The sequence below is a fragment of the Dipodomys spectabilis genome, unplaced genomic scaffold, assembly GCF_019054845.1.
Source record: "Dipodomys spectabilis isolate Male_0828 unplaced genomic scaffold, ASM1905484v1 ptg000145l, whole genome shotgun sequence".
Classification (NCBI taxonomy): Eukaryota; Metazoa; Chordata; class Mammalia; order Rodentia; family Heteromyidae; genus Dipodomys; species Dipodomys spectabilis.
Genome location: NW_024870822.1, coordinates 23,085,508 through 23,101,127, shown reverse-complemented (window position 1 = coordinate 23,101,127; position 15,620 = coordinate 23,085,508). Strand labels below are relative to the sequence as shown.

Here is a 15,620-nt window from a genome sequence, read left to right as displayed (position 1 = left end):
GTCTGTTCATCAAGTGACACTATATCAGGAGATTTTGCTCCTCAACTCCACTAAGTTGGGGAAGGAAAGAAGGTGGGAAAAAAATCAACCAGTTAGGACTTCTGGCCTTATTAAAATAGGTACTTGAGTGATCCCAGATTTGGTAGACTGCAAAACCACCATCCTCTTGAGTGCAACCAAATTAACAAGAAAATACTTAAAGCTTTTCAAAAATATATAAGCAAGAATACACGAAAAGGCAATACTCTTTAAAAAAAAAAAGTGGCAAGGCAGCTGGGCGCCGATGGCTCACACCTGTAATCCTAGCTACTCAGGAGGCTGAGATCTGAGGATCTCGGTTCAAAGCCAGCCTGGGCAGGAAGGTCCGTGAGACTCTTATCTCCAATAAACCACTCAGAAAACCGGCACAGTGGCTCAGGTGGTAGAGCACGCACCTTGAGCTGAAGAGCTGAGGGACAGCATTCAGGCCCAGAGTTCACGCCCCATGACCAAAAAAAAAAAAAGCAAGAGAAAAACAGAAATGATTAGGAATACTTGTGGCTTCCATCCCACCGCTGAATGAGTTCTGGAAGGCAAATATGAAAGGAACACTTCTGACAAAGTGTGATAACTCAAAGGGAAGTGGACAGAGCGGCGAGTCAGCAGCCTGCGGAGAAAGTTTCTCTAAAGAAAGTTCTTCATTCCACCACACCAGCCCTTGGAAGAGGCGAAAGAGAAGGGGAAAAATGCCCATGTTGCCATTTCACTTTTCTAGGCAGAATGATAGTGTGGTATTTTTATCAGAGTTGCTTGCCTTGAACAACATGTAGGAATTTACCTGAAAGGAAGATGAAAAACAAATAAAACAAACCCCTCTGGCTAGAGCAAAGGGCAGGGGACAGATGGAAAGCCTCCACAGAAGCCCTCCTCCCACTTCTCACTTCTAGTAGCCAGCGTCATTCAATTTTGTCATCTTTTCCGTCTTTGCCCGATAGAAGGACCAGTGAATTCTGGAAAAGATTGGATCAAGTATTTTTGAAAAAGAAATACTTAGGCCAGCTGTCTTTACAATTCTTTCCTAAGTTCAAGCCCCACGACCGACAAAAAACAAAAACAAAAACAAAAACTATATACAATTCTTTCCTAAATTTGTGAAGCCATCCAAACCCCATTATATATGCCCCAAATTTGGTATGATAAATTCAAATTTTAGACTATAAACAAGAAAGAAGTCAAAATGAATTATACAAACACTTTACCAACAGTTTAAGATGAACTTCCTCATTTCTCCACCCTCTACCCAGGCAGCACTAAAACAAAGAAACATAAAACACCCAGTCTTCTGCTAAAGCGCTGAAGAAACCTCAGGCAAGATAGGAAGGAATTGATGAAAATTAATCAGTCCCATTATAAGAGTAAATGGAAAATCTATGTAGAAATGTCTAGATCACAAGGAAACAGAATGAAAACAAGTGACATGGCAACTATATAAAAATACTAGGGTCAAAAGAGGAAGGAAAGAGGGAAGGAAGGTAGAAAGAGAGGAAAAAGGGAAACATGTAGGAGACAGATGTCAGGATGAAAACTCGGCTGCAAGACACACATAAAAAAATGCAACAGTGCATTCCTGTGTAAAATATATACTACAAATGCTTGACTCTAGGAGAAATGAGAACCTGAAAAAAAAGGGAAAATAAGCATTCAGGATGCAGATGAAACTTTCATCCTGAGAGGGAAGATGTCATGTATTTAAAGAACAAATAGAAAATCAAAATAACAGAATTAATCAGGAAGCTGGAAAATATAGAAGTAGTTAATAGATTGGAAAAAGGAATATAACATATGTAGCTTCAAACTGAATTAGTAAGGAGGGTGGGAGAACTTTACTGACCAAAAAGAGTATAAAGAAGGAAAGAAAAATGGATGTATTCAGAGCTGGAATATGGACCTGGATTTGAGACACCATTGATCATTCCATAAATTGTATCCTTTCTGAGATTGCAAACCTGAGACAAAGAATATTTTCAAACATATAATAGAAAAAATGTCCTCACTTGACAACATAATTACTTTTTTTTATTTTGTTAGTGGTACTGAGGATTAACTCAAGGATTCAGGCAACTACTCTTCCACTTGAACCATACCCAGTGCCTTTACTTTCAGGTTGTTTTTTGCACCATTGCTCAAGTCAGCCTTTCTACCTCTGCCTTCTAAGTAGCTGGGACTAAAGGCTTGTTTCACTATTCCCAATTTGGTCTTTTTTTTGTTTGTTTGTCTTTCATTTGGCAGAACTGGGGTTTGAGCTCATGGTCTTGTGCTTGTTAGGTAAGACTGTATCTCTTGAATTATACCTCCAGACATTTTTGCCTTAGCAATTTTTTCAGACAGAATTTTGCGCATGGCCAGTCTTAAACTTAAACCTTACTTGTCCTACGTATAACATCCCATATAGCTGGGATTACAAGTATATGCCACCATGCCTGCCTTGTTTTTTAAGATAGGCTCTTCCTAACAAATTTTGCCAATGTAGTCTTGAATTGTGATTCTTCCATATCTGCCGCTCAAGCAGCTAAGATTAGAGGCATGTACCACCATATCTGGCTATTTACACATTATATATGAAAGAAATGCTTCTCTAACTACTCTCACAGGGAAAAAAAGACACCTTCAGGGAGACAAGAGGGTTAAGGGAAAACAACTGATGTCAACACTGAGTACAGAGAATCAATGTGTACAGTTTCAAGGGGAAGAGTTGTTCAAGAATTTCATAACCATGCAAGGTGTCTTTCAAGAAGAAGGCAACATTTTCCAACATGTTAGATTTCAGGGAACATGGTAACTCTGCTCCCTCATAGCAAAACTATTGGGTAATGAAATCCAGCTAAACAAATTATAAATGAAAATAATAAACGAGAGCAGTAAGCCACTAGAGGGACTAGTGATAAGCATGAAATCCTTTTACCTATGAGTCTAAGGCTAAGCAGCTGTGGAAGCCATCACTGCAGAGTGGAATGTACAGTGTTACAACCTGGCTGATAGGCAAAGAATCCTGAATCTGTGTAGGCAGAGAAGGAAGTCAGGAAGAAATACAGAGGTAGGCAAAAATGCTGTCTGTCTCATCTCTTCCCACAGCAATTTAGTAAGCAGGACTGTAGTGACAAAATGTTCTGATCTTGCTGGGCGCCAGTGGCTCATACCTGTCATCCTAGCTACTCAGGAGGCTGAGATATGAGGATCACGGTTCAAAGCCAGCCTGGGTAGGAAAGTCTGTGAGACTCTTATCTCCAATAAACCACCAGAAAATTAGAAGTGGCGCTGTGGCTCAAGTGGTAGAGCGTTTGCCTTGAACTGAAGAGCTGAGGGACAGCGCCCAGGCCCAGAGTTCAAGCTCCACGACCAACAATTTTAAAAAATGTTCTGATCTTCTGGATTCTTGATCTCTATAATTTGGGGCTTTAATCCCGGTGCACCCCTCTCAAGGATAGCTAATTTCTGGAGATAGGGAAGAACTCTCCTTCAAGTATACCTTCAAGGACAGGTTGGGAGGGATGTGTGGGAATGTTGAAAGGGGTGACATTGCTCAAGATGCATTGTATTTATAAACTACTTTGTTAAATGTCAATTCCTTTGTACCTAAAGATAATTTTAAAAATGTACCTTTCACATACAAATCAACCAATCCAGAAGCTTCAGTCCCACGCATCTCTCTTACCAATCTCTCACACACTGTCTCCCAGAGCTGAGTATCAGACTACACACCTCTTCTCTACTCTAGCGCCTGGTAAAAGTATTCAGATGAATCCTAAACTTGCACAGAGGACCCACTTGCCTAGCCCACCCCTTCCCATGAAAATCCCAGTAAAGGTTTTAGGACCATTGGCCTCCTGTTTGACCACCATCCTCTCCTAAGTAGACCTCCTGATGAACTGTGCCTCCTAATTACAGAAATCAGTGAGTACAAATTCTTCCTTCATGACAATCAGTTCTGAGTCGGGTATCTTACCAAATCCACCTAAAGCAAAGGCTAGACACAGAGCTTATAACCATCACCCAAAGTAAAACATATGATGCAAAAAAAAATCTCCCAACTTTAATGTATTTCATAATACATTGTCAAACTAATTTCTCCTCTTTGGAGGAAAAAATCACTAAAATTCAGCAAGCCCTACAGTTTCACTTCAGTTTAATCCAAACCAATTACACTGTAATTGTTTTACTTCAAAGAAGCATAATCTCCCTCCCCTCTTCCTCCATTCTTCTGTATTTTTGAGGAAGGGATATTTGGTGTAAGCTATTTTTAAAATTCTTTTTTTTTTTTTGGTCCGGTCGTGGGGCCTGAACTCTGGGCCTGGGCACTGTCCCTCAGCTCTTCAGCTCAAGGCTAGCGCTCTACCACTTGAGCCACAGCACCACTTCCGGCTTTTTTCTTTTTGCTTATATGGTGCTGAGGAATCGAACCCAGGGCCTTGAGCATGCAAGGCAAGCGCTCTACCACTGAGCTACCTTCCCAGCCCCTATTTTTAAAATTCTTTAGCATTTTTCACTATTAGTCAAGATTTTTGATAATGAACATAAACCATTTCTAACAAAAACAATAAACTTATTTTCAACATATTTGTCTGTACTAGATCATTCCAAAGGGGAAATATTATTTCTGGTTATCTCAGGGACTTGGAAAACTAACTGTTGGGGCTTTAGCTAAGCAAGCTCTGATGACAAAAATGCTCTTCCAAAACATAAGCCTAATGGTTGAGATAAACTTTCTCCACATCTATCTCCCTGGGAGGTAGTGGGGGGAGGGAGACACACATATATAACTGTCACTTAAGACACTACTAATATGATAAGAAAATAAACATAACTTTGGACATCTACTATTCACTGAGTATCAGCCATACAGTAGATGCTCTTTGTTGCTTATTCCTTGCACTATAGTAGCCCTGCAAAGTAAATATTACTAAGATCACTTTCTGGGGTAGGGGAGGGGTGTAATGAAGCTCAGCTAGATTCCCCAGGCCCCAATGGTTAGTAGTAGACTTGGGGTGTACAAGATGGTCTTTCAGACTAGTTGAATCCCAGCTACTTCCCACAAGTATGCAATGTGGTCTCACGCAACACATTGTCTCCTCAACCGACTCTACCTCATGTTCCCAGTTCCTGACTAATGTACCATCATCTACACAGTCATGCACACAGATACCTTGGGATCATCCTAGTCTCCCCCTCAACTCCACCCCTAGTCACCATGCCTTGCTGAGCTTACCTCCTAACAGCGCTCATCATCTTGTCTCTCACATATTCTCTTACCATTTCACCACCCCCTCCCCAGGCTCGTTCCTCCCCTTCCCTTTCTCCCTCCCTTCTGTGCCTCCTTCCTTTTGGTGATCTTGGGTTTTGAACCCAGATGCTATGCCACTTAAGCCATACCTCCAGCCTCTTTTTCTTCTTTGTTATTATTTTTTAATGAGATCTTGCAACATTTTGCCTTGGTGGGCTCGGATGGCAGTGCCTGCTGTGTGGCTGGGATGACAGGCACACATCGTTGTACTCCATTTGTTAGCTGAGATGGAGTCTTACAATTTTTTTCCCCCTGAACTGGCCTGAAATGGAGAACTTCCTAACCTTCACCTCCCCAAGAGCCACCATACCCATATCCTCTCACGCAGTGTCTCCTGTGCAAGGGCAGCTTTTGTAACCCGGCCAGAAAATTTTTTTTTCCTAAAACATAGAAATGATCCTTACCTGCAGGGTTCTCTGGCTTTTCAAAGGGTCCTAATTGAAATTCAAATTCATTAATTGGCCCTCAAAGCTTTCACCCTTCCTGATCCCAGCCCACGGTGACAGCCTCGCTACCTATCTGTCTGGAACACATGGCATTCCTTCTGTTCCTGAAACATGCCAAGTACTAGAAGATACCTGCCTTCCTTGGTTCCTATTGTTACATCTGCCTGGAGGCGCCTCTCCCTCCCTCAAATCAAAGCTCCTCCTGGAAACTTTCCAAGATTCACCCTTCAGAGCCGGCTGTTTCTTCCTCTTTGTTCTTCAGTACTTTGTGTTCTTTTAACATCTTATTGCGCCGTATCATAGTGGCTTTGTCTCCCTTGTGATTTCCTCTCTGAGACTGTGAAAGTGAGCTCATTCATTCATGAATTCATCTCACATTTACTGAATGCTTACTATGTCCCAAGCAAGGGGCTTCAAGCTAAGAACAGAACGCTAAGAAAAACCGGGATGCTATAGTCTTCTGAGAGTGAGCTTGTCATCTTAAAGGAGAGAGCTAAATCAGGGGAAAACTCATTTTGTTTCACACTGTGACTGATTTGACAAAGGAGAAAGGACATGAAGGTCCTGGAGGTGCCAGGAAAGGCTTCTCTAGGTAAGTGTCGTTTGATTAAATGGGAGTCCATTAGGCAGCGAGGAAGAGAGCATTCCATGTAGAGGGAACAGACAGCATGTGCCAAGCTTAAAAAGGGGGAGGAATGAGTTGTTGAAAGAAAGCCAAAATGGGAACAGTGGGTGGAGAATGGTCCCAGAAGATGCTGGGTGAGGGTTAATCACGTAAGGCCTTGAAGCTCCCACTGAGCATTCCAGTGCTCATCCTCATCTCAGAGCAGAATAAACCTCTGAAGACCCTTAAACAGATTTGCATTTCGGAGACTCTTCTGGCCACCGAGTGGCTCCTGGTTTGGGAGGGGTTGAGAGTACGGGCTGTGGGCACTGCTGCAATGCCTCAGGACGGCTGCTGGGACAAGGCCTGCTCTTTGACAGTGGGGCTTGAGACTTTAACATTTGTTTTGATTGACTACATTTCCAGAATGTAGCCTGGGAGCTTGCCACTATCAGTCTCATCTTTGCCTTGAAATAACGTATAAACAAAGAACAAAACACTGTACAAAATGGGAAGAGAAAGGAAGTGTTAGATTGTTGGGGAGATCAGATGCTTTGGGTAAAAGGGCCTTCCAGTGCTTAAAAACTGAAGGAGAGCCAAAGTTCTGAAGACTCCAGAATGTTCTGATAAGGATCTTCCCCATCTCCCAAAGGAACAGTCACTAAACATGCTAAAAGCCTAAAGTTTTCCACATGAGCTCATTGTGTTGTTGAGTGGAGAGCCTGTAAGTACTGTCTGGGCCAGCACCCGGTGCTTGCAAAGCTTTTGTTTGTCCTGGGTACAGAAGGGGAAAGGGTTTTCAGAATGTAAAAGAAGGAAGTTACAGTTCTGCAGACTGTAGTCTGACAGTATGGCTAGCTGTCTACCACACCTCAACACTGTTCTGTGCACTGTGGAGTGCCAAGTTCAAGAATGTCCCATTTGGTTTACAAAATAGAGTTCTACAACCTCCATGATGGAAATCAGAATGAATGTCAGATTCTTGCTGATCTAAGGACAAGTTTCACATAAAACATTCCACCAGCAAAGTAGGAGCCATCTAGATGGGTAAATAGGGATGCCAAGAGAATAAGAAACTTGCCTGAGGCTTTACAGCTGGCAAACAATGAAGCTTGAGCTCTTAGCTAAACATGAGAGAAATTGAAAGGAATATACATTTATTAAACACCAACCATGGTTAATTTACTTTTTGAAATTTGATGCTGATAGCAGTCAAATTCACATATCTGATAATTTCATTTCTAAGATTCAGTTTACTCTCTATTCAAATTTGATAGTGTGTAGATAATGGATATCTAAACTGACATAATTTTATAAGCTGATTAGGTAGTATGTGTATACAGTTAAAGATAAATATCTTTTGATCAACCAATTGGATTTACAGTAGCCCATATAAAAACACATTTCTCATGAAACTGAAACCCCTTTGTACAACTACTTAATAAATGAAAAGAAAAAAGAAAAACACATTTCTGTGAAGACACATATAGGAGAATGTTCATTATATCATTGTTTATAATAGAGAAAAAATAGAATCAAAATAAACATTAAGAAGAAAGGCAGGCTTTAATGGTTCATGACTATAATCCTAACTACTCAGAAGGCTGAGATCCAGATCATGGTTGAAAGCCATCCCTGTCATGAGATTCCATCTCTAATTTACCAGTAAAAACCAGACTGGAATCAAAAGGTAGAACACCAGTCATGAACTAGCAAGCCCAGAGTACAAGTACTGTCCCCCTTTCCCCAAAAAAGAAGAAAAAAATTCATTAGAGATATGTGGGGAAAATATATTTAAAAATTAAGAAGTTCTTTCCATATTAATTAAATGTTAAATTGTCTTAAGTTTATTGTTAAGCAAAAAAGATGATGTGAAAGGCACCTAGAAACCCACCAAAATCTGTCTACATGAATGGAGCCCAGTCTGAGACACAGCCGGTTGTCTAATTAGCAATCATCTCCTCCAGCTCCCTTACCATGTGTTAAGAGCACCAGATTATGTCAGTATCCACAAAATTGAAGCTAAGGGATATAGCCAATTCCCACCCTACTTATTAAATAACAAGACCTGATCTTAAAATGGAGGGAAGGAGAGGAGAAGGGAAGGAGGAAAGGAAGTATGGAAAGGAAGAGGGCTCAAAATGGAGGGAGGAAGGAGAAGGAAGAGGGAAGAGAAGGAAAAGGCAAGGAAAGAGAATGGGAGAGAAGAGTGATATTCTCTTTATCATATTGTCAAATTAATTAATTGTGTCAATAATAAAATAAATATAGATACAAAGAGTAACAAAAACAAGTGATGAGTTGGAAAAAATAAAAATGACCACTGCAACAATGAGATGTACAAGTTGGCCAGGGAGGAGGGGGGTACGGGAGATGGGAAGGGATGGGAAGGGGAAACAAAGGAGGAGGCAACAATGCTTGATAAGAAATGTACTCATTACCTTGCCCATGTAATTGTAACCCCTCTGTACGGTATTTTCACAATTTAAAAAAATTGCAGAAAAAAAATGACAGGTGGTGTGATTGTGAATTTGAAAAGGTGTTCTGCAAAGTGGCCAAGAGCCTTTGAAGTTAGATGCATCTGGATGCCAATCCTGGCTTCAGCAGTTAATAAACACATGATCTTTTTTTTTTTTTTGTCAGTCGTAGGACTTGAACTCTGGGCTTGGACTGCTGTCCCTGCGCTCTTCAGCTCAAGGCAAGTGCTCTACCGCTTGAGCCATAGTGTCACTTCCGGTTTTCTAGTGGTTTATTGGAGATAAGAGTCTCACGGACTTTCCTGCCCGGGCTGACTTTGAACCACGATCCTCAAATCTCAGCCTTCTGAGTAGCTAGGATTACAGGCGTGAGCCACGGGCCCAGCTTAAACACATGATCTTAACCTCCAAAACCTTCAAATTTCTTGTTTGTAATGAAGGTATTAAATCTATTCTCAAGGTTATTATGAGCATTAAGTCAATACTGCCAAGTGCTTGGCACAGTGTATGGCATTAGTAATGACTCTAGTTGTGATAATCATACTACTAGTAGTAATCATACATACTGTGCGCCATAAGACATAAGAGACATATACAAAGGACTATAAGCCAGATATGATGGTGCATGCCTGGAATCCAGACTTGGAAGGTAGAGGCAAGATGATTTTGAGTTAGAGGCCAGTCTGTGCTATATAGCAAGAGACTCAAAAACAAACAAAACAAAATACCTTCCATTTTTTAGAGTTAAAAGAATGGAATGTTACAATAACAGAAAGACCAACTGTGTGACTGAATGAAAAGTAAATGTTTGAAAATTATAAGCCTGAAAATTGTCAAACAAAATTCAGGCAGTCCTTTCTGAATCCAATGTATAGTTAGAGTAACCACAACTAAAATGTTTGAAATGCTATAAATTTCAAATGTGAATGTAGTTCTAGAGAGGCTAAGGAACGTATTTAAGGATTCATTCATATGTTTCTGGGGCTGGGACATAAATTAAAATCTGACTTGTTTTTTGTTTTGGTGGGGTTTTTGGTTGTTGTTAGAATTGGGATTTTTATCTTAGGACCTCATACTTGCTATGCAAGTACTATACCACTTGAACCACAACTCAGCCCCTTTTTAACTTTAGTTCTTTTTTCAGTAGGGTTTCATGTTTTTTCTGGGGCAGTCTTATACTCCAATCCTCTTACCTATGCTCTAACGTAGCTGGGATTACAGACGTGAACCACCATATCCAGCTTATTGGTTGAGACAGGACCTTGATAACTTTTTGTCCAGCATAGCCACAAAATACAAGCCTCCAGATATCCATCTCCTAAGTAGCTGGGATGACAAGCTTGAGCCACCATGCCTGGGCCTCAAATCTCTTGACTTCTTGTCCAAGTGTTCTTTCTATTACTTTGTACTAAATCTCTATATCCTGAATATTAACAAATATTCTGAAAAATAGCGATGAGGGAGAACTAACCCCATTGCCAAGTAAGAAATAGTATTATTAAAGCGGAGATTAAAATAGTTCAGTTGATCAGAATAAGACAGAACTGGAAGCCCAGTACTAGCCTCTGGTGTGTATATATGTGACTACATTTCAAAGGATAGGATGAAATAGTATATGACTTGTTTGCATGAGGCCACTAGAGAAAGAGGTCAGCTTCATGGCAGCAAAAGTGAACAATTGTTGCCTTAGGGAGGGGGAAGGAAAAAGGGGCTCTGGTGTTTAATGGGTGCCAAGTTTCAGTATGGGAGGATGAAAGGTCTAAAAAGGATGGGGTAATGTTTGTACAACATCACATCCTTAATGCCACTGTACATACTTAATGCCACTGAATGCTATGCTTCATATAGGAAAACAGTAAACTTTGTTACGCCTATTTACCATAGGCAAGAATTAATACCAAAAGAGGGAGCAGAGCATACTGGCTACATCCTATTCTGCCTTTGTGAAATACAAAAGAGAGTAAGGAAAGGAGAACGTTTCTGAGCTCGAAGGACTTACCCAGAGAACGGGATAATTCAGAGAAGGGAGTGACAGTAGGTCAGGAAGGAGACAGGACATGGATAATGACAGAGGCTACAGATTGGTGGGCTCTGGGAGCCTGTCCTCCTCTGGGAAGATGGAGGGACAGAGTCTGGCCTGAAGAGACTTGGCCTTCTGAAGGCAGCTTCACTCTTTGTGGAAATATAGTTATTGGTCCCCCCTGCCACATTTTATACAATTTCTCCCATTATTTATTCAAGAAATCCTATCTCAGGGCCTACTAGCAGCACACGCTGCAGAATGCCTTGGAAGCAGAGCTATACACGCAGGCATATGCACTCAGGTGCGTACACGCGCGTGCATGCACACACAAACACACACACGCATACATTCAAGCATACACATGCATGCGCACATGTGCATGTACCTTCTTACACCCAAAGCACAAATTGGGCCTTAAGATCTTCTACTCTGGCTGGGAGCTGGTGGCTCACGCCTGTAATCCTAGCTACTCAGGAAGCTGAGATCTGAGGATCGCGGTTCAAAGCCAGCCCGGGCAGGAGAGACTGTGAGACTCCTATCTCCAATAAACCACCAGAAAACCGGAAGTGGCGCTGTAGCTCAAGTGGTAGAGCGCTCGCCTTGAGCTGAAGAGCTGAGGGACAGCGCCCAGGCCCAGAGTTCAAGCCCCATGACCGACAAAAAAAAAAAAAAAAAAGATCTTCTACTCTGGAGATATTCTGTATCCGGTACTAGCATGTTCCAGGTATGTGAATATAATTTATTTATTTCATTTATCTCCCTGACAACTTTTTTGTGTGTTTTTTTTTAGATAAAGTCTCCATATATAAAAAAGGCTAGCCTAAAGCTTAGATCCTCCAGCCTCAAGTTCATAAGTGCCAGGATTATGGGTATATATCACCAGGCCCAGCTCCTGATAATGTTTGAAACAACACTGATTAGCTCTATTTCACATGTGGTAGTAGGGAAGAGGAAGATTAGGCACCAAGGGATCAGGTAGCCTTCCCAGTCCACATGGCTGCTCAGTGCCAGAGCCAGGACTCTAGCTGGACAGTTGTAATTTGCAGTGAGGCTCAGTAGCTGCATTGAGCTGAAGACAGTGCCAAGGGTGATGGGAGTTGGGCTGGGTCCATCAGTAGTATGTAGGAGGGCCAGGACCCTATTCCTATTTTTAGATGAATGTGGTGGAAATGGGTGGGGAGGTGGAGAGCAGGTGGCTTGGAGGAAGGGACTTGCATCCATCCATTGGGGTTGGTCTTGGGTATGGACTTTGTGGTGACAGCATATTAGGAAGAGATGGCCTTGGGGACCCGAAAAGAGGAACTGGTCCATTTATGCAGCTTCCTGGGTGTGAGGAGAAAGGCAATGTCAAAAGTTCAGGCATAGGGCACCTTCCAGACCCGCTGTTGCCAACAGTGCTCAGAGGAGGCTGGCAGGAAGTAGACGGGTTCTGCATGGGCAGGAAACACCATCTGCAAATAGTGAGTGTCAGGCTTGCTGACAGGAAGTCTAGGGTTCATGCATTTACCCTCATTGAACAGTGCAGACAGTCCAGCTCTAGCCCTGCCCACTTACCTTTTTCCTGCTCAGCTGCTTCACTCAGTTCGGGAAGCTTGAGCCCCACTAGATTTTGATTTCTCATCAGGATGTGCTCCTTTGTGGGGAAAAGAGAGACACATTGCAGACAGTATCACCAGGCTGGGCTCATTTCTTGGTTCCTCAGGTGGTTCTGTGCCCAGCATTAGGTAGGAACCACATGTACACGGGCAAAGACGTGTGGGAAGATGTGAGGTGCACCAGCACTTCTAGCCTGAAAGGAACCTGAAATCCCACCATTAGTCCCACATGCCTTGAGTTCTGAGCCACCATCAGCCTGGTCTGCTTGTTAAAGAAGTCTGGGTAAATGAATAGCCCAATCACAGTGACTGAGGTTTGCAGAGAGTTGCAGGACAGCAGGCGTGTTAAAGGCTCTAGGTACAGGAGGGTCCTTTAGGGCTGCTCCTCAGTGGCACCTCCAGACAAATGGAGACTTGGGAATTGCTACTGTGGGGCCTCAGCAGGGATTTGCTGAGGTGGCATGCTGACTACACGTATGTGACACAAGGAGGTCCAAGTTTGCTCCAAACCAATTAACACAAGACCAGAGTCCTCTAGTGGAAATGCCTGGATGAGAGACAGCACTCCCCATCCCTTGTGACTTATGCCATCAATAGATTTCCAGCATCCTAGGTAGCCAGTTGAGTATTTGGCCCATAGGTAAAGAAGGAAAGAAAGGGACCAGCAGAGGGTGCTCGTGATCAGGCATGGAAGTCACAAGCCAGGCCCTCTTGACAAGCAAGTAGTCCCTAACCCCTTAGCTCTCAGCACACTGGACTGGGTTACAGGCCAGAGGCTCAGCTATCAGGCCAGAGGCTGATAGTAAGGGGCCTCGGCTGTCCAGCTTTATTTGTTGGGTGAGAGAAACATGCAAAGATATGGATAGTAGGAGGGGAATGGCTGGTCATCAAGGCTTTTGAGATTCATGAGGGAAGATCCCTGGGCTGGCTGGTCCAGTTGCTTTTATCTTCCTCCAGATTTGGAAATTGTGGCCTAGCCTGGTATAATTATCGATCCAGGCCCCTATTGTGACCCACTAGTTACTTGGCTTTTTCCATCTGTGGGTAAAAAATTCTGTATACTGTTTACATCAACAGGCAGGGCCAGCTTCTCCTGAGCTTCCACCTCAGAGCACCAGGCACGATTTCTGAATTGGACAAGGGCCAGTATTGGACTACATCCTGTTAACAAAGGAACTTCCTCACTCACGCTAGAGTTGCTAGCATAGTTTGCTTCCTTTCCTGCCCCACATACCCTCTGGGTGGGAAGGGGGTCAGACCCCATCCTATGGAATTCCAGTCTGATTCCATAGGATTCCATGGAACCCTTGGCCTGTCTGGGTTGACCTCTGGGTGGGGACTTCTTGTGTCCTTCGCAATCTATTCTGCCGCCTCCCCCCACCAATGCCCATGGTAAACAAATGGATGTCATTATAGCAACAAGAAAAAAAACCCTACTTTCTCCTGACCTTGCCCAGTAGTAGGTCTGACCAGGAAGTCTCTCAAGGGCTCCTGTTTATAAGCCATCAGCTCCAGCTAGAGGAGGAGAACAGACTGGACTGAGGGCCTGTATGTTCCCTCCATAACCCTACCTTCCCCTGAAATGTGACTTTATGTGGCAATGACATCCCACACTGACCTCTGCCTAGTAACAATTATAAAAGGTGATCATAGTATCAGAAACTGGTGTTATGGAGAGGCCACACTGGTGGACCTAGCTATTCAGGTTGAAACCTTTAGGGCCTCATGAGTCCAAGTCTAGGCCACAGCTGCCCTACCCCAGGGACTGGTATCAGGTCCAAACTGCAGCCCAGGGGAGACATGGCATGCACACCCTGCCCAGCGGGCCCACAGGGACCCACCTCTCGGAGCTTGGTCAGTTTTTGCATGCGCACAGGCTGTACTTGTATCTGGAAGTCTTTGAGTCCAGGTACCTTGGCCGGCTTGCTGATGGCTTTGCCTGGAAACCTTTTCTCTTCTTCAGCCAATGGAAGCTTGGCAAGTACTTTCTGCAGCCGGGGACCTGGCTCTTCAGGGTCACTGTCCCAGGAGACCCCCCGTATCAGAGGGGGCCGGGGTATGGGCGTATGCAGTTCAGCTTTGGTGCCAACCTTGGACCCCAGGGACTCTCCAGATGAGCCTTTTCCTTGGGGACCAGGGGAAGCCACCCCTGCTGAGCCTTGGGCTGGACTTCTTGGCAGAGGATTGCCCTCCTTAGCTGTCTTCAGGAGCATCTTCCCCAGTTCGCTCTCAGGAGAGCCAGGCTGGGGGCTATTCAGGGCCATTTTCCCACCACTGCTTGGACCAGGAGGTGGGCCCTTGGGTGTGGTCTCAGGGTGCTGCAGAGGATCAAAGTTTTCCTTTTGCTCTATTGCAAGTTCTTTGGTCTTCTCAACTGTGGGAGAGCGAGGAATCAGCCTGCCCTGAGACACTTTCCTCTGGTCATTCTGTTTCCAATCAGCTAGCCCTTTGGGGATATTCTGGAAGAAAAGAAGTAAATTTATGACCCTGGAGACAGTTTAAGGAGGTGACATAGTCCTTGTTCAGGGGCTCATTGGTGTTTGTGGGGAAGAGGGGAGGGGGTGTAGTGGGCCAGGTAGCAAGGGGACAGACAGCCTCTTAGTCAGATCTGAGCCAGTAAAGAAGATACACAAACAGAAAAGGCCAGCAATTCAAAACCAGCCAAACCAACCCAAGAACTAGGAGCTTAGGAGAGTTGGATATAAGACAGTTTTGTCTCCAAGTCAGTTGCCCAGATTCTAGTCTTGGCAAGATCCATCACTCTAGAGAGAGTCACTCTCCCTACTAGGTCTGGAAACCTTCTGAGATTGTATACAAATGGCATGTTTGTGGGGTTGAGGGTTATATTTTTCTGGGAAGAGAATCCACTGCCTTCTGGAATTTCTCAGAGAGCTCCATGATGCAAAAGAGAATAAGAGCCCCAGACAAGGTGATCTTACTGCTCAGAAGTTTTGCCATTCATGTTCCTCTTTCATTCCTCAGGAAGCCTGCTTAGTGAGCGACACTAAGTCTGTGTCTAGGAATCTATGAACGAATCTATGTAAGTGCTAATGCTCTTCTAGAAGATTCTAATCCAGATTCAGTTCCAGGTATGACTGAATGACTGAATTTTAACCTGCCTTCTGCGTCACCTGCGGTACTTGGGTACTTTGCTCCTG

The 15,620-nt window shown here is 43.5% G+C and overlaps 1 protein-coding gene across 1 annotated transcript in view; it reads right to left on the bottom strand.

Moving 5' to 3' along the window:
• Irag1 (inositol 1,4,5-triphosphate receptor associated 1) overlaps positions 1-15,620 on the bottom strand; it is a 73,010-nt gene that overhangs the window by 33,777 nt on the left and 23,613 nt on the right. Inside the window, exons 8-9 of the mRNA XM_042691737.1 lie at positions 14,304-14,921; positions 12,422-12,500 (exon numbers count right to left, since the gene is read on the bottom strand). Of these exons, the coding sequence (XP_042547671.1) occupies positions 12,422-12,500; positions 14,304-14,921 (697 nt within the window). The remainder of the gene's footprint in view (positions 1-12,421; positions 12,501-14,303; positions 14,922-15,620) is intronic.